General features: G+C 40.3%; 1 protein-coding gene across 1 annotated transcript in view; it reads left to right on the top strand.

Annotated features, from left to right (window-relative positions):
- MTHFD1L (methylenetetrahydrofolate dehydrogenase (NADP+ dependent) 1 like) overlaps nucleotides 1-21,910 on the top strand; it is a 108,928-nt gene that overhangs the window by 41,564 nt on the left and 45,454 nt on the right. The window contains exons 20-24 of the mRNA XM_083434832.1: nucleotides 2,366-2,477; nucleotides 12,119-12,258; nucleotides 15,256-15,297; nucleotides 17,241-17,341; nucleotides 18,221-18,398. Coding sequence (XP_083290958.1) covers nucleotides 2,366-2,477; nucleotides 12,119-12,258; nucleotides 15,256-15,297; nucleotides 17,241-17,341; nucleotides 18,221-18,398 — 573 coding nt within the window. The remainder of the gene's footprint in view (nucleotides 1-2,365; nucleotides 2,478-12,118; nucleotides 12,259-15,255; nucleotides 15,298-17,240; nucleotides 17,342-18,220; nucleotides 18,399-21,910) is intronic.

Genomic DNA, 21,910 nt, shown 5'->3' with positions numbered 1-21,910 from the left:
CACTCTGAACCCAAATCATTATTTTTCATTTTGGATCTTTACTTAGAGAGGTTTTGCATAACATATGTGTACTTTAATACAGAACACATGATTGCTTGGCTGAAAACTTGTTTGAATTATCACATTTCTTGGTTTACAGTTATGTGGTGATTATATTTTTTTACAACCAGCCTTGTCTGAGCCTAATTTTGGTTTGGTTTTATTAGACAACAATTAAGTGGTCAAATAGATATGTACATGGATGTTTTAACAATATTTCCATAAGAAACTGGGAATCATAGACATCATAATGAAATAGCTGTTAGAAGATACTGCTTGGTAAAGCACTATAACATTATTGTGTTGTTGTACCTCCCTCTTCAGAAAACCCCAACATAATTTATCTGCCTGAGGAAGCCACATCAAATTCTAGCTTGTGTTTGACTATGGATAATTTTTACACTTTGTTATCTTAACAATATTTATATATTACTGAATAACAAATAAAAAGTACAACTATGAACAATAAAATATGAAGCAGAATCGGTATAATGGGAGAAGGGGAAATCTCAGTGACACACACACACACAAAAACTAATCACATGAACTTTAGATTTAACACAAAGTTTAAAGAGCCTGGTAAAATAAAAAGGTCTTCACTTGGTCCTGAAAACCCAGAAAAGTAGGCAACAGGTGAATGCAATATTCACCCACCTAGTCTTACCTGGTGAGAGCATGTGGAGACGGATCTCTGAGAATGGATAGATAAATGTGGGTGTGTATTATAGCTTTTTAAAAGCTTGAAATGTACCCTTTTCTGTTTCCTGTCAGCCCCTCAGGAAGTATTCAAATACTACTGCTATGCATTTATGGAGCACTGTAAATCTTTCAATGGGTTATAACACTAATCAAATACTGCTCTGCAAGCGAGGACCCAAGCACGGTAACATTCACTATAAGGCTTGCTGTACAAAGCAGCTTGCTGACTGAGTGACACCCATAAACTACTGAAATTTATTTCCCTGATAGCAAATGATCAGTGGCAGTTTCTATTAGTTTGAAAAGAATAAATGTATATTGTATTTATTCAGTGATACTGATACCGCCGGGGACTATTTTTGCTGTTTCTGCCATTGTCCTCCAGCTTCAGTTTCAAAGCGCACATAGCAGAATAGCTATCAGATCATTGATACAAAATGCCATCTTTTGGATAACTCCCCCACCCCACCCCGTCTTTATATTACATTCCTTTCCTCACCCCCCTGGCCTCCTCCATTAATGAAAGAAAACTTGTGTTTTCACAGGTGGAATCACCATAGGTTCTCCCTTTCATATGTCTCCTAGAGGAATTTTAGAGCTGTTGAATCAGATAGACATTTATTAGAATCCCATGAATCAAATGCAACTTAAAAAGAGCTACCAGAAACACTATTTTTCTTTTAATTACCATGAATACTGAAGTCCTATATGTGTCTACTCAGACATAAGCCCTACTGAGTTTAGTAGGGCTTGCTCCTGGGTAAGTGTGGTATAGGATTGCAGCCTCAGTAAAACTGGTCTCAGGAGCCTAAGTTAAAGCAGCTGACTTGTGACAATGAATAGTTGGAAGCTGCCGTGCCAGACCTGACACTTCCATGTGAAAAGAAGCAATTGGAAAGAAGGCATTTTTCAGAGTTCTTTAGTAGGCAGGAATTGCTTCAGCAGCTGGAGAAAAGGTTTTTAACTAGTAAAGCAGCCACCTGAATGTGGATACCAACTTAATCCCTAAAAGAACCTGGTTCCCGCCATATTTTCTGCATCAGCCCTGGTTAGCATGGCTGCTGGAGGGGCTCTAAAAGCTCTTGGGGCCAAACTAGACATGATGTTTTATCATATAGGTAAATAACAAAAACAGTAATAGCCAGTGTTGGGCAGGGAGAAAAGATTAGCTGAATTGGGAGTATGGTGTGGGATGGCATAGGGGATTTAACACTTTGCCTCTGCCACAGTCCCCAGTTGGAATCAGAGGCTTCTATGCCTGCTATAAATAATGGTTTTGCCTGGGCAAGTAAAGCAGAACTCTAAATATGGATACGAGCTTAATTACTAAAGCCTTATATCTCAGTCTACCTCTAGAACACCTACTAAACTAAACTATCCTGATAGAATCAGGATGCAGAGCTTTCTGTTGCTGCTGTGGATACAGTCTTATGGTCCTCGAGGTCTCTTGGAAAGGCTGTTTGTTGTCCTACTGCAGCCCACTCTGTCCTGCTCCAGTCCAGACGATAAGCCTCATTGCTCCACAAGAGCAACGTAGAATATAGTACAGTACAATGTAAAAGGTCTTAACTGTTGTTTTCTGCTTGTGCTCTGATCACATTTCTGCTTTTGCTTTTGATACTTTTAGGGAACCCCAGTTTTTGTGCACGCTGGGCCTTTTGCAAATATTGCTCATGGTAACTCTTCAGTTTTGGCAGACAAAATTGCCCTTAAATTGGTTGGAAAAGAAGGATTTGTAGGTGAGTACAAGCTCATTTTGTTTTGGAATGTTTACGTGGAGCTGGAGTAGTTTCATTTGAAATTAATGGCAAAGTGTTGTTTTAACTCAAGTGATGTGTATCATGTTTACGTAGCATCACTTTAGTTTGTGATCTCAATACTTTCTTGATCAAAAGGTATTGTTGATTTGGAATTCCATGTTTATACTTGGATCCATTTGCCTGGCTAGATTTCCACTGAAACCAGAAGCAGGCTAGTGTTCCTGTCTTCTGCCCAGTTTTCACAGTGGGATAATGTTGGTTTTAAAGGGGTGCTTTCAACTCTTTAATAGTGTTCCAAAGCAATGCAGATTGAAAGAGAACTTTTTGTTGAATTCCATTGCTAAAATTATCCTTAGCAATGAGGATCTCAAAAGTACATTTTTTCTTGAAAAGTGTACCTTTTAGAAGTTCAGCAGATTCTAGAAGCAAAACTGGTGATGATCAGAAGCAGTCCTGGCTAGGGAAGACAAACAGGAGGGTGGTGGTGGTGGTGTAGTCAGAAGGAGCAAGGACCAATGAACCTAAAGTTCTGCAGCGAAATGCTAAAGCAATGTTAAGCCATTACATCTGCACCAGCCCTGGATAGGAACATGATAAAATTTAAATATATGTTAGTTAATATTTAATATCTACAAAAGACTAGATAGATAGACAGACAAATATTATGTAAACGGCCAAGTTAAGCAAATGGTTTATAATTAGGTCTGTTTGCAGAATGACATCTTAAACAGAGATACAGCTTGAAATCATTGACTCATGCTATCATCTGAAATAAGCATAATGATTGTAAGCTGCTGCAAGAAAAAGTGACCAATAAGTTGAATTGAACAACAACAATGTTCATGAGAACAACCTCTACTGAGTGAAGCCATTCATAATAAACAATACAAATAAGTTTTTAAATTCAACTGACACTAATTAGTCAGTCATAAAATGAACAAAAAGTAATATGATTAACAAAGGCAGAGACCAGTCACACGGAGGAGCGATAGGCCAGTGCAGAGAGCTTGTGAATGGTGCTTGTAGCGCAAGAGGGCCACAATATGCATAAAGAAGTGGCAGCTCATGGACTAGCCCAGTTCCCTGAAGGGCTCCATTGCAAGACTTTCTGCATGGTCAGTTCTAATACCTCCCCCTGATTTGAGGCAATTCCCTTCTCCCTCTGCAGCCCTGGAGTCAGATAACACATGGTAGGTCCCCCTCCACCCAACCCTCTGGAGAGGCTTTTTAGAGGACACAGGGGACTGTGGAGTGGAAGGAGAAGGGAAAGATATGTTGCATGAGCTGCCTTCTGATTGTGCAACGTTGGATGCAACCTACTTTGTATAACATACACATTATTCCCAATACACCCTTCCCCCACTCATATAGAAAAATAGGAGTCTTTCTGTGCTTGCACTACCAGATAATTGGAGAAATTTTGGCATGCTTTGTGTGTATTGTAAACCTAAGCAGAAGTAAGCTTTAATAAGTTGTCTGAATAATTTACTTGCTTTATTCTGCAGTTGAAATGCTCAGAACAAAACTACTTGCAGTAGCTGCTTAGTGATCTGTGCAGAATGTGCACAGCTGTATTTCAAAAATCCTTGTATATGCTCAAAAGTATTTAAGTTTATATTATATATACTTATCTATGCTCAAAAGTGTATTTATACAAAAGGTTTATAAATCACTGCGTAAAAATAGTGCAGCATATGTGTTTGAAACAAGAAAGAATGAGCTGCAATTTTTTAAATAGATTGTAAAATGCTTTGCAGTATTTCTTTGGTGGGAGTTCTTTCTCCAAAAAAGGAAGTAAATGCTTTGCTTTAAACCCCGTTTGGCACCAAAGCACATGTGATGTCTTAATATTTGCATTGTTCAGAGTTCTTTATAGTTGTTTTTGCTTGACTTCATTGAAAAATCACTGTGTATCGAGTGCTCCAGTGAGTGTTAAATTCAAAAATCCTTGCTATCTTATGTCATAACATTCACTCTCTTGCATTTGTAGCTCCATTTCTTTTCATAGTTAAGAAAATGCAGTGCTTACTGGAGCAGTAAAAATGATCCTTCCCTGTTTTGGGGGTCAAATGTTAAATTAATAATGGTCACAATCCAAAACAAAACAAAAATACACAAAAGCATGCGCGCGCGCGCACACACACACACACACACACACGAGATACAAATAAAACTACTGTACTATAAAATGACCAGTAAAATTATGTAAGCTACAGGGCAAATAACAGCAGCAGATCAGAACTATCCACAGTTGGGAGGGGGTAGATTGTAGTTCCACACAGACAGCTGGGGGGGGGGCACCATGGAAAATGTCCTGTCCCATATCACCCTCCTAGCATCCCATTGGGATGAGGCCACAAGAATGGTCTATCCGCCTGACTTCAAAGGATGTAGTGGACAGTATATTGAAAGCCACTATAAAAGTCAAGAGCTTTTAAACTTGAACTCTTATCTTCTGTTATATAAATACCATTGGTTGTTGTTGTTTTTTTAAAAATGTTCAAAGATACACTTTTTACTTTTTAATATTTATTTTCAGTTTACTTTTTAATATTTATTTTCACTTGTGTTTTTAGAAAACTTTGATGTATACTGCTCTGCTGATAATTGAAATATCCTGTTAGACGCCTGCTAACAAACATTGCTCTAGCGCCATCTCTGATTATAATTTATAGACTCCAATATAAGCCATTTCAGCAGATTTCCCCCCACTGTGAAATATAGCTAGCACAGGAAAATTCTTTGTCTCCCACAGGCAAAAAAAATACTAGAGGTCAGTCTTTCTCTCTCTGTTTTTAAGAATTCATAAATCAAATCCAGCAACACTGTCAAAAGTGCTGCTTCTCATAGCTCACTCCTATCAATTCACAAATAAGAGGGTTCCAATTAGACATGCATGGCAAAAAAGAGTAGTAGCTGTTTCCCCTCCACCTCATTTCTGCAATTTATTTTCTCATAAACAAACCGAACATAAGAAAATGCATGGGTGAATCAACTTATATTATTTGAACAAGGCTAGAATAGCAATACCATGTGGGACAGCTGAGAGGGAGATTTGAAGCTGCAAATGGCAGGCTGGGAAAGGAATAGTATCCTTTTCTGCCACTCCTTATGTGCTCCCAAAAAAGTCCCCTCCTCAAGTGGCTTTTCATCTCCCTAAAAGGGCCACTCTTGGGTTACTGTTACACATGTTTGGATGATATCCAATGCTACCAGTCTAGTTGAAGAATGGCATTTGATCTAGTGGGGGCATCCACTAACATTGGATAAGAGGAGGCAATTTTTGCCAATTTCCCCTTCCTGTTGCAGCCTGTGTCCCCCCCCCCCTCCACATTGTTCTGGAGGATTGCTCAACTCTCTGGAGCTGTGAGAGGGGGGGGGGACAGGGGACCGCAATGGGAAGGGGGAATTGGCAAAAGTCACCCCCTCTTCTTTTATGTTAGCTGGTGCCTGTGCTAGAGTAAAAGTTTAATTAAGATCCACCTCTCTGTATAGCATGTAGTTTGGCCTCCATAATAACTGAGTTTTCATCTCTTAAAAAACTCCACTCAGAGCTGCCTTTATGGCAGTCGATTTTACTAAATAATTGAGAAGCGAAGCCTTTCTATTTGCACCAAGCCTTCTTGGTCAGGCTGTTCATAGTCTTTTTATATGTCAGTGTGATATTAATCTGGGGCTATGTACTGTAATAAAAGTCCTAAGAAATCCCAGTGAGCATAATGATCGCATTGGGGTGGGGTGGGAGAATAAACAAACACACCATCTCTGCAGAGTGGGCTCTCTCTGTGCAATGGGGGGGGGGGCATGTTCCTGGAATGGGAGGAGAGTCTTCCTCCTACTTATTTTATTGTTGGAGAAAAGGCAGGCAGAAAAGGGACATTTTTTACCACTCAGCAGCTTGAAGCTGCCTGCGATTTGAATTAGGGTGCAGCCTTGCGCTGTTGTGATTGATGATTCCGAAACTTGCTGTGTCCTGGATGATTGCACCAAATGATAGAGACATTGATCATTCTGATTCACCACTGCCTTCAGTGTTGTGGCATCTGCTGTTATCTCTATGTAGGGCAAGCTGCACTCTCTGAATATACACACCACTTTTCTGTGAGTGAGCAGAGGCTCCTCCTTTAACAACAGTTTGGTACTTAGCAATAGAAGATCCAGGCTTTAGCTGACTGGATATGGTGACCCTGAAGTGCAGCCAGCGGAGGGAACTGGATCCAATCAAAAGTGCCCAACACACACTCTGCAGGCCACTGTGCAGGTGGACAGGGCCCTCAAGGTGCTGGGAGTCTGAATGTAGGAGTCAGCACTGAGGAAATGCCTGCCTTTTGTGTATGTAAGGCCCATGGTGCTATACCATATGACATTAGGAAAAGAGAAGATTGTTTTAGCCACAATGTTTATGTGTTCATCCACAACGATAGGATGGATTCCATATACGTACAGAGCCAATACAGACCTGACATGCAGTCATGGGTATCTTTTCTCAGATTTTTTAAAGGCCAAAAGCAGCTTTAGGAAGATGTACATTGGAGCAGAGAAATGGCTGGCCAGAATGACCTTAATATTTGCCCATCCTTTCTTTTCAAACTCTACCAGCCCACCTCCAGCTGCTGTTCTCCCCTTGTGTCCTTGGGGAGATTGCTAGCATATGTTATTCACCTGACAGATAAGTGTACAGAGCTGTCATTTTCTTCTTCTTTGGCAATCACTCGTAGCCAAGTAAGATTGTCTTCCATAAACACGGTTTTAACAATGAGTCCATAGATGACTGTGGAGGCCAATTCTGGATCCACACGTCCTTCCACAGTGGGGACATTGGTTTCCAGGTGGGAGTTGATCACAATGTTGATTTGCCAAGTGTGCCTTCCTCTTAGCACATTTCTCCCTTGCATCCTGAGTTTGAGTGTCTTCAAAGCCCATGACACCTTTGGTAAAGGGTTTTCTCCAACTGGAGCGCTCGCAGGCCAATGTTTCCTAGTTGTCAGTGTTTATACTACATTTTTTTAGATTTGCCTTGAGACAGTCTTTAAACCTCTTTTGTTGACCACCAGCATTACGCTTTCAATTTTTAAGTTCAGAATAGAGTAGCTGTTTTGGAAGACGATTATCAGGCATCTGTACAATATGACCGGTCCAACAAAGTTGATGTTGAAGAATCATTGCTTCAACACTGGTGATCTTTGCTTCTTCCAGTACACTGACATTAGTTTGCCTGTCTTCCCAAGTGATGTGTAAAATTTTTCGGAGACATTGTTGATGGAATCTTTCAAGGAGTTGGAGATGGCGTTTATAAGTGGTCCATGTTTCACAAGCATATAGTAAGGTTGGTAGTGTAAACAAGCATTTTGATTTGCCTGCGAATGTCCCAGTCCTCAAACACTCTGCACTTCAATCGGGAGAAAGCCGCACTCACAGAAGTCAGGCGATGCTGGATTTTGGCATCAATGTTGGCCCTTGTGGAAAGATAACTGCCTAGGTAGGAGAAGTGATCAACATTTTCCAACATTCCACCATTGAGTTGGATTTGTGGCGCTGCAGAGGGGTTATTTTGTACTTGTTGGTACAGCACTTTGGTTTCTTGGATGTTGAGTGATAGAACAAGCTTTTCATAATCTTCTGCAAAGATATTTAGGATGGTTTGGAGGTCATCCTCTGAGTGTGTGCACACTACGTTGTCATCAGCATACTGAAGCTCTATGACAGAAGTTATGGTAACCTTACTCTTCAACATACTGCGGTTGTGCCTTAGTGTGTGATATTTGAGTCAGGGAGCCATGGTTCAAATCTCACCTCAGCCACGAACTCACAGAGTAGTCTTCGGTGAGCTCTATCTTTCAACTCTCCCCCCCCCCCTGCACATTTTGAAGATGGAGGTGATAATACCAACAAAATTCACAAGGTTGCTGTAGGAATTACTGGAATGTCAAATGCTTTAAACACTTTAAAAATGTAATATAAAAACTAAATGTTATTTTTATATGGGGCATGTCTTTTTCCTGCTGCACAGGCTTGTATTACATTTTTTTTAAGCCTATAACTCCAGCACCATGAACATCTCACAAATACATAGAAAAAAATAAAAAGATTTGTGGGATCGTTAGGAATAGTTGCATAGAACTTTGAGCATTACGTTCCGTGAACAGTCATTAAAGGAAGAGATCTTGGGTCACATTGTACAAACAGCCAGTTCATTTACCCTTGCTGTAGTAACATAAATGTGGTGTCCTTTCAGATGAATCATGATATCTCCTGGTTTATTTTGGCAGCTGCTCAGTTTGGTGATTTGCTGCATACAACAAGCACCAGCCAAAATGCCTTGGATCCAGAGGGTTAGAGTTCATGTGCTTCTGTGACTTTGAACTCTTCCTTTCCATGGTTTCCTTGTTGACAGCTGCACCAGGACAAATATGTTTACATCATAGAAGTGGATGGCAGCTAGCAATTCAGAATTTCCATTTCCTTTTGTATTGTTCTGGAATTTGGCCTCCATAATTCCATGTCCTGAAACTTTGCCTAGTGTGCATGTTTCTCTTTAGGGTCTTCCAGTGCATACTCTTTGTTTTGATTTAGATATGTTGATAGTAAATGCTGACTGCAGGAAGGTTACGTTCATTAAAGTTTGCTTCTGTTTACAGGGAATTCATTGTGGGATAAATGAATTTTCTTGTGACAGTTCCATTTGTAGCCTTGCAAACTGAAACATGTGGTTGCTTTTTGTAGGGCTCCCTGCCATATCAAAACACTGCTGCATTGAGGGCTAATATGTAGCTGCTTAAACTGCAGTGTAGTGAACATAGTTGCCGCTTTCTTTTTATGAAGGCTGAGAAATCCAATCGGACATTGACATTCAGGATTCTAAAAAATAAATAATACATTTCCCAAGAACATTTTGCACTGAGAAAGTGGATGAAATAATCCACAAATGCTGAGTCTCCGGAATGGTTTGAGGTATTTTTTTTATTTCACCAAAATGCAGTATATACTTTAAAAGTAATAATGAAAAAGTTAAAGACATTTCCCTTAATTTGCCTTTCATTCTTTCTTCTATATATATGTGGCTCAGTCAGGAGGGTATGAGACTCTTAATCTCAGGTTTGTGGGTTCGAACCCCACGTTGGGCAAAAGATTCCTGCATTGCAGGGGGCTGGACTAGATGATTCTCATGGTCCTTACAAACCTATAATACTAGTCTTATAACTATGTTTAATTCTGGACATCTACTTGTTTCCCTAACTTTATTCGTTGAAAAGTTCTCTTCAGATTCAGTAATATTTTAAAAAGAAAAGACAGAACTCTGTTTTCCTGTTAGTTCTATTTCCTCACAGCATTTACACTAATAGGATGCCTAAAATTATTACCCAAAGTGAGAAGATTGAAATATTTAAGTGTTTGGCCAGGGCACAGATTGCATTATTTTAGGACAACTTCATGCTTTACATTTTTAAGTTGTATGCCAGTGATATTTTAAGTGTATACCTAAAATTTTAAAGTGACAGTGACATACAGGTGCTGAAATGCACATGTACATATACAGTACATATGTGTACATTCATATACATGATGTATGTATATACATATATCGGAGAGCTGGGATTGGCAATGGCCTCTGTTGAGTGTACACTCTTATGAGCAGCTAAAATTGGCTGCTGTGGAATTGCAATAGGGTTCCTTTTCCCCTAGCCTAAGGACTCAGATCAGATCACAGATACGTCCTTAAGCTGACATTGGATATTGTCAGATAAGTCCCTAAGTGTTATGGCTGAGCAAGGATCTGATTCTGGGACTGTTGCTTGTAAAATAGCCCTACATAGAGTGTCTTCTTATGACCTGCTGTAAAATACTTCCTGGAGTCTTTTGAACTACTGGCTGAATTGCATTAAACTGTTCTGTGAAAGAAGCTCTAGCAACTGGAGATCTAACCCCTCCTCAATTGCCTGTGCTGCTACTGCTGCCACCTGTTCTAACTCCTGAGAGAAAGCAGCCCAGATAGTCTTGTAGACTGCAAAGAGAAAAATCTAGTGATGAATTCCCATGCTGCCTATCAGGAGAAAGTAAATCTGATAACCTCCAGTGGATCTTTGCACACCATGCAGGTTCTCTTGGCCTAGCTTGTCCCAGTGGCTAATTGTGGGTTTCCAACAAAATGTATTGCAAGTTGTTGTTTGATTCCCATTGGTTTAACAGAAGACTTATTCATACTTATGTCACTGTTGAACTAGGGATTATCATGACTCTTTCTTGCTCTTTGGCCTCCAGTTGCTCATGTTTTCATTGGCACTCTGATTTACAGGCAGGAAATAATACAAAAGTGATTGTGCTGAATATTTGAGCACAAACAGGTTTCAAAGCACATGCTTTTGGCACATGGCTTTATCTTCAGAATTACTCTCTGTTTTATTTCCTTTGCAGTTGGTAGCCTTCATCCTAGCAGCTTTTGTACAGCATCCTGCTTCCTTCCTCTCTTGAAAGTGGGAGTGCTGGCACTCCTGGCTTTGTGTTTGTCACACTTGAGTCTTTTAAATAAGAAATTCTATTCACTTTTGAGATAAGCCCTACATCGCCGCCACCTCTCCTCCTCTTCCTCCTCTCCTCCCCAAGCCAGATGGGGTCCACAGTATGGTGGCCATGTCCCCAGATACCCCCTTCACATCCACTAGAGTATCTTGTCCCCACTTTTTAAATGTATTGTTTAAAAATGAGGTTTGGGGGTTGTTACTTGTTTTGATTTCTTGGTTGCAACGGGAGTTGCCTCTCCTCTCCCACGTGCTCAACTGGGGATTGTCACACACACCCCGAACCAATGGGGGGGGGCATGGGGGAAGAGAGTGGTGAAGCCCCGTTGTGCAAACAGAAGTCCGTTCACAGATATTCTGCTGATGGGGCTAGTTAGGTGAATCCTGCCCTTAATTACATATAATTATAGAATTTCCATTAATTATAAATTTATTGCAACAGGTTGCATGACTATACATTTATTTTAACTATTTGTCTATCATTTAATTACAGTAATCTCTAAACAGCGTACAGGAGGCCTAATACAATGAAACTAAAAATGAAGTAAAACTAAAAATCAGAATTCACTTTAAAAGCCTGCTGAAATAGAAGTCTTCAGTAAGCACTGGAAGGTCAACAGGAGAGAGTTCCACAAAATACTGCAATACTGAACATATAACTCCTGGTGGATATGAGCTGAGCATCTGAGCCATGGCAGGCCACAAACAGCGGCTCAGCTGAAGACCTCAGTGATCAAGTAGAGATCTAAGGGATTAGGAGGTCCTGAGGTCTCCTAGACCCAAATTATAAAAGGGCATTGCAAATTAATAGAAGAACATTTAACTTGACCCAGAAATGTGTGGGCAGGGTAGTACAAGCTTTTGAGCACCAGAGTTATGTGCTGGCAATAGCCCGTCCCCACCAACAGTCTAGCCTCAGTGTTTTGAACCAGCTGAAAACTCTGGACCAATAGCAGCCCCACATATATGTAAAGCATCTCACCACTCCTAAAAGAGAAGGAAGAAGCCCCTGCACATATGGAGCTCTGTTTGTGTACACTAGGTGTTTAGTGACTGCCAAATTGACTCTCTGATCCCTCTTAACTAACCCCTTGTTCCTAACAGCAACTGAAGCTGGTTTTGGTGCTGATATTGGGATGGAGAAATTCTTCAACATCAAATGCAGAGCTTCTGGCCTGGTTCCCAGTGTGGTTGTGCTTGTTGCTACAGTGCGGGCTTTGAAGATGCATGGAGGTGGGCCAAATGTAAGTTTCTGTACCTATCTCATAAAACAAATGATAAATCTTTAGAACTCCCTAAGCCTGAGAAAGCCCCTTATCATTTGAAATATGTATAAACGCTTTAATTTCAGAATTGCTGGAATAGTTCGCAATGTAAGCTAATTTAACAAAGACTCTCATTTCACTGTCTTTCATCATGTAGATGTGGCATTATCTGTGTTGCTTGTTGGATTAAGATGTATTAAAGAGGATAGCTCTAAAAAGGACTAAAAATTTAGCAAGGAGAATTAGGTCTGTTTGGAATTTTTCTTCTCCCCCACTCTCTCTCTCTCTCTCTCTCTCTCTCTCTTTTTTACACGCAAGTACTGGCCTTTGAAATGCCATGGCTAAACTCACAGGGTTACATCCAGATTTACAGCACAATCCTAACCATGCCTACTAAGAAATAGGTCCTATCAAATTCAGTGGGGCTTACTCCCAGGTAAGTGGGGTTACAACTGAGTATTGCTGTGCTTAGAAGCAGACCCAATTAAATCAATGGGCATCCCACTGATTTCACTAAGGCTTTTCTAAGCATGACCAACCCATTGTGTCCTCTAGTCTGAACTGCTACCCACTCTGCTCTGTTTCTGCCATTTCCTCAGTCTTGAACTACTAACTAGGGATATCCTCTAGTCACTGTTAAGTACATTTAAGGCCAGCTGAATATAATGGAATGGGGTTATTAAAAATCCCTGGAAGTGAAAGTGCTGAGCTTGCCCCCATTTCTTTGTCTTCTTTTGATCCTGATCATAGCAGTACTCAAAGTAGATGTATTACAACCAAATCTCCCTCTCCTGCCTCTTGAGTTCTTGGAGTACTTTCCCTTCCCTTATCCTGTCACCTAAGCATGCAGTCTGGCTTTCATCTACTTCGTCACTTTCCGCCCTCTATTTCTTAACTTTAATTTCTCGCTAGAGCTGGACTTCCTATCTTTTTCCTGGGCTTTTGCAACCACTTCCCTGCAGGCCATTGCTATTTGTTTGTAAACATTTACTGGTCCCACTTCAACTATCTTAACCTCTGTGCAGAATTTTTGCTTCCAAGATTGTGTGGTAGCTGCTATGATCACATTGTGAGCAATGGCCCACATTCAGCCTGTCTGCAGTTTGCCTTCACATTCACCAGATTCTTGCCTTTGCCTTTCCTGGCTCTTCATCTTCCATGCTCACTCTGGCAGCCTTTGTTCCTAAAGTAGCGGATGCACCATTTCATGTTACACTGAAACTCTCTCACAGAATGCATGTCCTGATTCCACCTTTCAGATTCTTCTGCAAACTACTTTTTCTGCTTAATACTTTGCAAACTCGCTCTCTTACCTACAGCATGAGCCTAACCATGTTTACTCAGAAGTAAAGCCCCATTGATCTCAATGACACCTACTGCTATGTGAGTATGTTTTGGAATACAGTCATAATATTATTTATGAAATGCTTCTCATCATCCAGTTACAGATACCTGTCAACTGGGTAACAATGACCAGTGCTTTTGCACCCAACCATCCCCAACCCCAAATTGAAGGGGATGTATTTACTTGTCTGAGAACTTGGGTTGAAACAAGGCTGCTTCTTTGGAATACCTGCTTGCAGGCTGAGCACGGCCACTGAAATCTCTAACACTTGTTTCACCTTCTTCGCGTAGCCAAATGAAGCATTCACTCTAAGCAAGGAAAGCACCAAGCCATATAATTCACAAATTAGAATGTAAATAGATTTCCACCCCCTTGAATATTTCTAGCTCACTTCCCTTCCTTAACTTTTCCAGTTGAGGTGTTCTTCATATTTATGCTGGGCTGCTGGTTTTCAGAAACTGGAATCAATTTACTTTGTTAGGGTTGTGCTTTTGGGTTTCCACTCTGAAGAACTGCTTCGCAGACTTGAACTTTTTAAATAATTATTTTCAAGCAACAGGGTTGTTCAAGATTTGTCAAGGAATAAGATTTCAAAGTGGGAAGTGAGACAGTGGTTACATTTCCTGACAACTCCTATTCAAGAGGCAAACCCAATAAACCCTGCCCCCAATTGTACCTTTCAGTGCGGTTTTCTAACAAGCCCCTTCCCTCCATAAGCTCCTCCTCTGATTCTCCACTTTCTCACCCTCTCCTTATCATGTTGCCAGCAACATCCAACTCCTCCACCTTTTCTCCCTGGTTATTGCTTCATCCACCCCACTACTGGAAGCCAACACCAGCTAGCATTTAGGTGGTAGTCTTGGCAAAATAATGCGATAGGATGCTGAGCATTGCCTAAGTCATGTGCTAAAGAGGAGTGTGTAACAATGGTTGTGGTTGTTGGATAGGCTGCAGCTCTTTGCAGCCCTCATATGGCATTGGGGCATTAGCGGGAATTTATTATATAGCATGGTAAAAATGACAGGCAATAGGTGGTCCATATTTGTCTCTTACCATTTTTTAAAAAAGGTTCACAGTCACCTTAAGTGTCTTAAAATGTGCCTTAAACAGCATGTTATTTGAACATGTTATTGGAGTTTCCAACTGAGATGAATGGTGTGAACACAGGGATGGAGGCTTTTGCAGGGGAAAAGCAGGGGTGCTTAACCCTTCTCCCTACTTGCAGAGTTTCCCCTACAACCTTTTCTCACAGGCCACAGTTTCCTCCAGTAGGGGCTGATGCAATGTAACTTCAGTTTCAAAATGGAAGCATGAACATTTTAGTAAAACTTAGTGGTTGCTAAATGGTGCTAAAAATGAACTCGGGGCTTGAATCTGACATTATTTAGCTAGTACTGGCTTGAAGAATGCTAGATGTTGCCAAATCACACTACAGCATCAATAATCTGCTTGTGTAGATACAATAATTAATGAAAGAAGCAATGTGAAATTCTAATATTCCCGTTGTTGATACAGTTAAATGCTGACCCTCGCTGCTTTTTAGAAAGGTATCAAAATACGATTACATGAAGCAACCTCTTTGGACAGGTCTGTTCTATGACCATTGTTTAACTACTTGTTTGTTATCTTAGGTGACAGCTGGTGCCCCTCTTAAGAAAGAATATACAGAAGAGGTAAGACCATTTCCTGACAGATTTAAATCTTTCATTGTCACTTTGTAGGCAGTCAAGGTAACAGAGGAATTAAATTTGACATTTACAAAGACTAGACTCCTGGACGGAGGGGAAGGGACGTAGCTCAGTGGTAGAGCATCTGCCTTGCAAGCAGAAGGTCCCAGGATCAATCCCCAGCATCTCCAGGCAGAACTAGGGAAGACTCCTCTCCTGAAATCCCATAGAGTTGCTGCCAATCAGTCTAGACAGTACTGAGAAAGATGGACCAATGGTATAAGGCAACTCCCTATGCTCCTATTTCTGTTGTTTGTTTGTTTGTTTGTTTGTTTGTTTACCACTCTTAATTTAGAAAATCCCCAAGTTTTTATATGCTTTTGGCATTTCTGTTGTATTTGTTAGTCACCTAGTTGTGTCTGAACACTCTTGCTGGGCTACGGAAGCGGGATATAAATGATTATAAAAATAGATGTAACCAAATACTTTGCAACAAAAATTCATTCTCCTTCATTATGATAACTGAATGCACAGGACTTCATAGATTCTCCATAAGAAAAAGCAAAGCAATTGTCCAGACCTTTCTATAGCATTAACAAATTGTGCAACAGTGTTTGTGTGTTCCTGTTTCAATGAGCTAAGAAATGCACGTTGTTTCTATAACTCTTGCTTAAGAATGCTACAATCCGCAGCTCTTTTGTTGTTTATTTGGTTAGTTTCTCCCCCCCAAAACACTTTTTTATTGCTTCATGGTTTTGATGGAAGTAGGCCTCTGGCCACAAAGCTCAAAGTTCATGCCACAAATATTCTGACCATAGGTTATGCATATAGTTTTACAGTGAGTGACTCTGTGACCAATTTGATAATCCCACATTAACAGCAGGATCTAGACTTCTGGTAACCCCAAGATCCAACAGTGTTCCCTTAAACAGCAGCGCTGGAAGGAGTGTCCCCTGCCTTTGCTGTCTCTCTGCATATGCACTTCACAAAGTGTTAACGGTTTCCCACATCCACATTTCAATATCCTCTTCGGCTTCCCTTTCTCAACACATCCTTAAAAAAATATCTCTTGGTAATCACCTAGTCTTTTCCTGAAATCCTATGTGCATCTCAAGACTGGAGGGGATGTGTATGTAGAACCATTTTTGAGGGGTGCTTCCGGAAAAGTTAGAAGCAGCAAGAATCTCATTGTTCTGGTAACATTGTGCACAACCAGCAGCAGTGAACTGCAGATGTGGATTCACTCAGCAGCCATACCAGTTCTACAAGTAAAGATCTTGAGATCTATAGATTAGCAGTGTCCAAAATTAGTTTTGAATCTCAGGCATAATAGGCTTGAAAGATTTTTCAGCAGACTGGATTTCATGATTCTGTCCAGATTTGAGCTTCCTTGAACTAGTCACATGTTGAACAGAGTTTTCTAAGCAGTATGGAATACGGTTCATAAGAACCACAATGCTATGTATTTCTGTCCAGAAGTAGGCTTACTGCATAGGATTGCAACCTTTGGGAGATGAGCAGAAATCTCTTTATTTAATCCTGCTTACCATATAAACCCTTTAGGTGGAGCTGTGGGTTAGAACTGGGGAAACTTGGCTGTGGCCTATACAACTTCCAGGAGCTTGTTTTTATTAATCCACAGACATAGTGCATGATAGGCATCATTTTCGTGGCTAGTAGGACTGTCTATTTTTTTGCCATGCTGCTGCCAATTCATCTGAATGTAAGTTGTTTTAACTGATTTTAATACTGCATTCTTACATTGTTGCAACCCACCCTCGGGGCTTAGAATGAAGGACAGTTAAGAACTCTTAATATGATGGTCTTGAGGAGAAATTCACTGTACCATCTGGCTTTAGTAAAAAAAAAAAAAAAAGCACTGAATGATAAGTGAAAAGTATTTTTATTGCAGTTAAATTTATATCGACTTTTTGTTCTCTGTCCACCAGAATCTCAAGCTGGTATCTGATGGCTGCAGCAACTTACGGAAACAAATTGAAATTGCCCAGCAGTTTGGTGTTCCAGTTGTAGTGGCTCTCAATGTTTTCAGGTAAGACTTGTTTTTTAGAAATCCATGCTGGGTCTTATGGGTCTTTAGAAATCCATTACCTGGGTCTTCTTTCTTTACCCTTTTTAAAAACGGGGTAACATTTGCCCACCTCCAAACTGTAGGGACCTCACTTGTTCTCCAAGAATTCTCAAAGATTATAGACAGCGGTTCTAAAATTATATCCACAAGCTCCTTTAGTACCCTTGGGTGCAGCAAACCAGGCCCTGGATATTTGAATTCATTTTAAGTTAGCTAGGTGTTTCTATGTGTACCTTCCACAGCCACCTCAGTACTTTCTGAGGTCTGCAGCTATCCTTGCTCCTCTGACTCGTGAGCCCTTCCTCCAGAGAGTGGCTGCTGATTGCAACTAGAGACTAAAAAAGTAATAGAGGTAGCCAATCTGATATGTAGCAGCACACATGGAAGGAGGAGAAACCAGTTTTCTCATCTCTTCAGTAACCCAGTGCCAGTTACCACGTTTAATTTTGTAGGAGTCAGTGGTGAATGGACCTTGGACCTTGCCCCCATGGTGTATAAAGCCATATTGTTTTTAGTCTTGCCTAAGTTAAAACTGTGAATAGTGCTAAATTTGTATAGACATTTTGCTTAGATATTTTGTATAATTCTCTTACCCAGGCAAAGGGGAACCTGTGGCCCTATGAATATTTGGTGTACTACAACTCCCATCATCCCTAACCATTGGCCATGCTGCCTGTGGCTGATGGGACTTGGAGTCTACCAAAAATATCTATAGGGCTACAGGCTCTCCATCCCAGCTCTTATCTAATGAACTGCTGTTCAGTACATTAGTATGGAGAGCCACTTAGCAAATTTGACTGCTAAATAAAGTTGCAAATGAAATGATTGTTTTGTTGGCAGTACGGACTCTCCTGCTGAGATTGATTTAGTCTGTGAGATTGCCAAGCAGTCTGGAGCTTCTGATGCAGTGCCATGCAGTCACTGGTCATATGGGGGCAGAGGAGCTGTGGAATTGGCTCAGGCTGTAAGAAGAGCTGCCAATCAGCAGAATAGCTTCAGATATCTCTATGACCTGGAGGTAAGCAAAAGATCCAGCCAATTTCTTTGTGGTGTGTGCATTTATTTCCACATAGTGGAAGTTGTAGATGTTCAGTCTGCATCTTTAGGTTTACACATTACTCCTGTTGGGATCATATCTATGTTGGTGGTTTTTGTCAAAATTCAAATTCAAACATGTCCTGTTACAAGTGTTCTTACTCTGCACACTTTGAAAACAATTAGGTTCAAATATATATGATGGAATCTAAATTCTGTATGCATTGTTTTGAATTGTACTCTGTTTTAATATCTAACTCAGGATCTGGCACACATGCAACCCTTTTAATTCATAAGGTAGAAAGGTAAGGTAAAGGACCCCTGGACAGTTAACTCCGGTCAAAGGCAACTCGCTTCAGGCTGAGGGAGCCGGCGTTTGTCCACAGACAGCTTTCTAGGTCATGTGACCAGCATAACTAAACCACTTCTGGTGCAACGGAACACCATGACAGAAGCCAGAGCACACGAAAACGCCATATACCTTCCTGCTACAGCGGTACCTACTTATCTACTTGCACTGGTATGCTTTCAAACAATTAGGTTGGCGGACGCTGGAGCAGAGCAATGGGAGCTCACCCCATCATGCGGTTTTGTTTTTTTTTATAAATTTTTTTATTGCGTTTCTTTCCATAATTTTATAGGTTTATAAACAAATAAAGTAGTTACAAGAAACAAATTTTCTCTTTTTTAACAACAAAAACAAAATAAAACTTGGACTTCCCCACCCCTTCCGATTCTGCGTTCTTTGCATTAACAATGTCAGCATTTTGTTACCTTATTTCATACCTTGTTGTAACTTTCGAATGTTATGTATCCAAATACAATATATTATATCTCAATTTCAATACCTTTAAAATAAACATAACATATTCAATTTAAATTGTCTCCTTTTCTCTTTTGTCACTAATTTTACCATTTACTTAATCATATTCGCAGAAGCTTAACGTTTCCTAATCATGCACTTTCTTAGGATTCATACAGCTTATAATATTTTTTCAGATAATCTTTAAATTTTCCCCAGTCCTCCTCAATTGTTTCTTTATCCAAATCTCGGATTCTGCCGGTCAGTTCAGCTATCTCCATGTAGTCCATCAACTGCGTCTGCCAGTCCTCCAGCGTGGGCAAATCTTGTGTCTTCCAACTCTTTGCAATGAGTATTCTTGCTGCTGTGCTAGCGTACATAAACAAAGTTCTATCTTTCTTTGACATTTTCTGGTCCACCATGCCCAACAGGAAGGCCTCTGGTTTCTTAGGAAAGGTATACCTAAATACCTTTTTCAATTCATTATAAATCATTTCCCAGAAGGCCTTCACTTTTGGGCAGGTCCACCAGAGATGGAAGAAAGTCCCCTCTGCTTCCTTACACTTCCAACATTTGTTGTCAGACAGGTGATGCATCTTGGCTAGCCTGACTGGGGTCATGTACCACCGGTATATCATTTTCATAATGTTTTCCTTCAAGGCACTAGATGCCGTGAATTTCATTCCGGTGTTCCATAACCTTTCCCAGTCTTCAAACATAATATTATGTCCAACATCCTGTGCCCATTTTATCATAGCAGATTTAACTGTCTCATCCTGTGTGTTCCACATAAGCAGCAAGTTATACATTCTAGATAAAATCTTGGTCTTTGGTTCTAACAATTCTGTCTCTAGTTTCGATTTCCCCTCCTGGAAACCAACCTTTTTATCCATTTTAAAAACCTCTTGAATTTGAGCATAATGTAACCAATCTCGCACCTTGTTTTTTAATTTGTCCTGGCTCTGCAACTTCCAACCGTCTCCAATTTTTTCAATTAATTCCCAATATTTCGGCCAATAGGCCTCCATATTGGGTCTTTTTCGAGCTTTGGCCTCCACCGGTGATAGCCACCTCGGTGTTTTACTCTCTAATAAGTCTTTATATTTCATCCAGACTGCGAAAATCGCTTTTCTGACAATATGGCTTTTAAACAATTTGTGAACTTTAACCTTGTCATACCATAGATATGCATGCCAACCAAATGCATTATCAAAACCTTCCAGATCTAGGACGTCGGTGTTTTCTAGCAAAAACCAATCTTTCAGCCAGCAGAAGGCTGCAGCTTCATAGTACAACCTCAAATCCGGCAGGGCAAACCCCCCTCTTTCTTTTGAATCAGTTAATATTTTATACTTTATTCGGGGCTTTTTGCCCTGCCAGACAAACTTAGATATATCCTTCTGCCATTTTCCAAAACATTCCTCTCTGTCCACGATCTGTAGGGTTTGAAACAAGAATAACATTTTCGGCAATACATTCATTTTAATTGCTGCAATCCTTCCCAACAAGGAAAGTTTCAATCTTGACCAAATTTCTAAATCCTTCTTTACTTCCGACCAGCATTTTTCATAATTGTCCTTAAATAAATTCAAATTTTTGGAAGACAAATAGATCCCTAGGTATTTCACTTTCTTTACCACATTTAATTCTGTTTCTCTCTGAAACCCCTCTGTTTCTGTAAGTGTCAAATTCTTGGTCAAAACCTTGGTTTTTTGTTTGTTCAACTTAAACCCCGCCACCTGACCAAACTCAGATATAAGTTCAAGAACTCTTTTTGTACTGGATTCTGGCTCCTGCAATGTCAAAACTAGGTCATCTGCAAAAGCTTTAAGTTTATATTGTTTCACTCCGACCTCTATCCCTTGTACCAGCCGGTCCTCCCTTATCATGTTCAATAGCACCTCCAGGACTGAAATGAATAAAAGAGGGGATAGAGGGCACCCTTGTCGTGTCCCTTTTTCAATTTTGAACTCCTCCGTCACCACATTGTTCACTATTAATTTGGCCTTTTGCTCTGAATAAATTGCTCGTAACCCATTTTCAAACCCCCGCCCCACTCCCATCCCTTCCAAGTTTTTCTTCATGAACATCCAAGATATATTGTCAAATGCTTTCTCCGCATCAACAAAAATTAACACCGCCCTTGTGTTCCTGTTAGTTTGTAAAAGTTCCAAAATATCGATGATGTTTCTGGTATTCTCATATAAATGTCTACCAGGGAGAAAGCCTGCTTGGTCTTTGTGAATTACTTCAATTAAAACTTTTTTAAGTCTACTTGCCAAAATGTCTGCAAATATTTTGTAATCCACATTCAGGAGTGAGATGGGGCGGTAGTTCTTGAGTTGAGTCTTTTCAGATTCTATCTTAGGTATCAATGTGATGAACGCTTCTTTCCACGTTTCTGGTGCCCTCTTCCCATCCATGATCTGGTTGCATACCTCCAACAAGGGTTGTGTTAAATAGTCTTTCAAAGTCTTATAGTATTTGGAGGTAAGCCCATCCGGGCCTGGAGATTTGCCTAGTTGCATGTTCTGAATGGCACTTTCAATTTCCTGGGTGGTTATTGTAGAGTTCAAGATTGATCTTTTATCTTGAGTTATTTTTGATAGTCCATTTGTCTTTAAAAAATGATCTATCTCTGATTCTTTCTGAGGCCCCTGTACATAAAGTTCTTTAAAATATCTGTGGAAGCA

Source organism: Podarcis tiliguerta, assembly GCF_965153285.1.
Source record: "Podarcis tiliguerta genome assembly, chromosome: 3".
In the NCBI taxonomy this organism is placed as follows: domain Eukaryota; kingdom Metazoa; phylum Chordata; class Lepidosauria; order Squamata; family Lacertidae; genus Podarcis; species Podarcis tiliguerta.
Note: the sequence above shows the minus strand (reverse complement) of the source record. Positions and strands in the feature narration are given on the sequence as shown.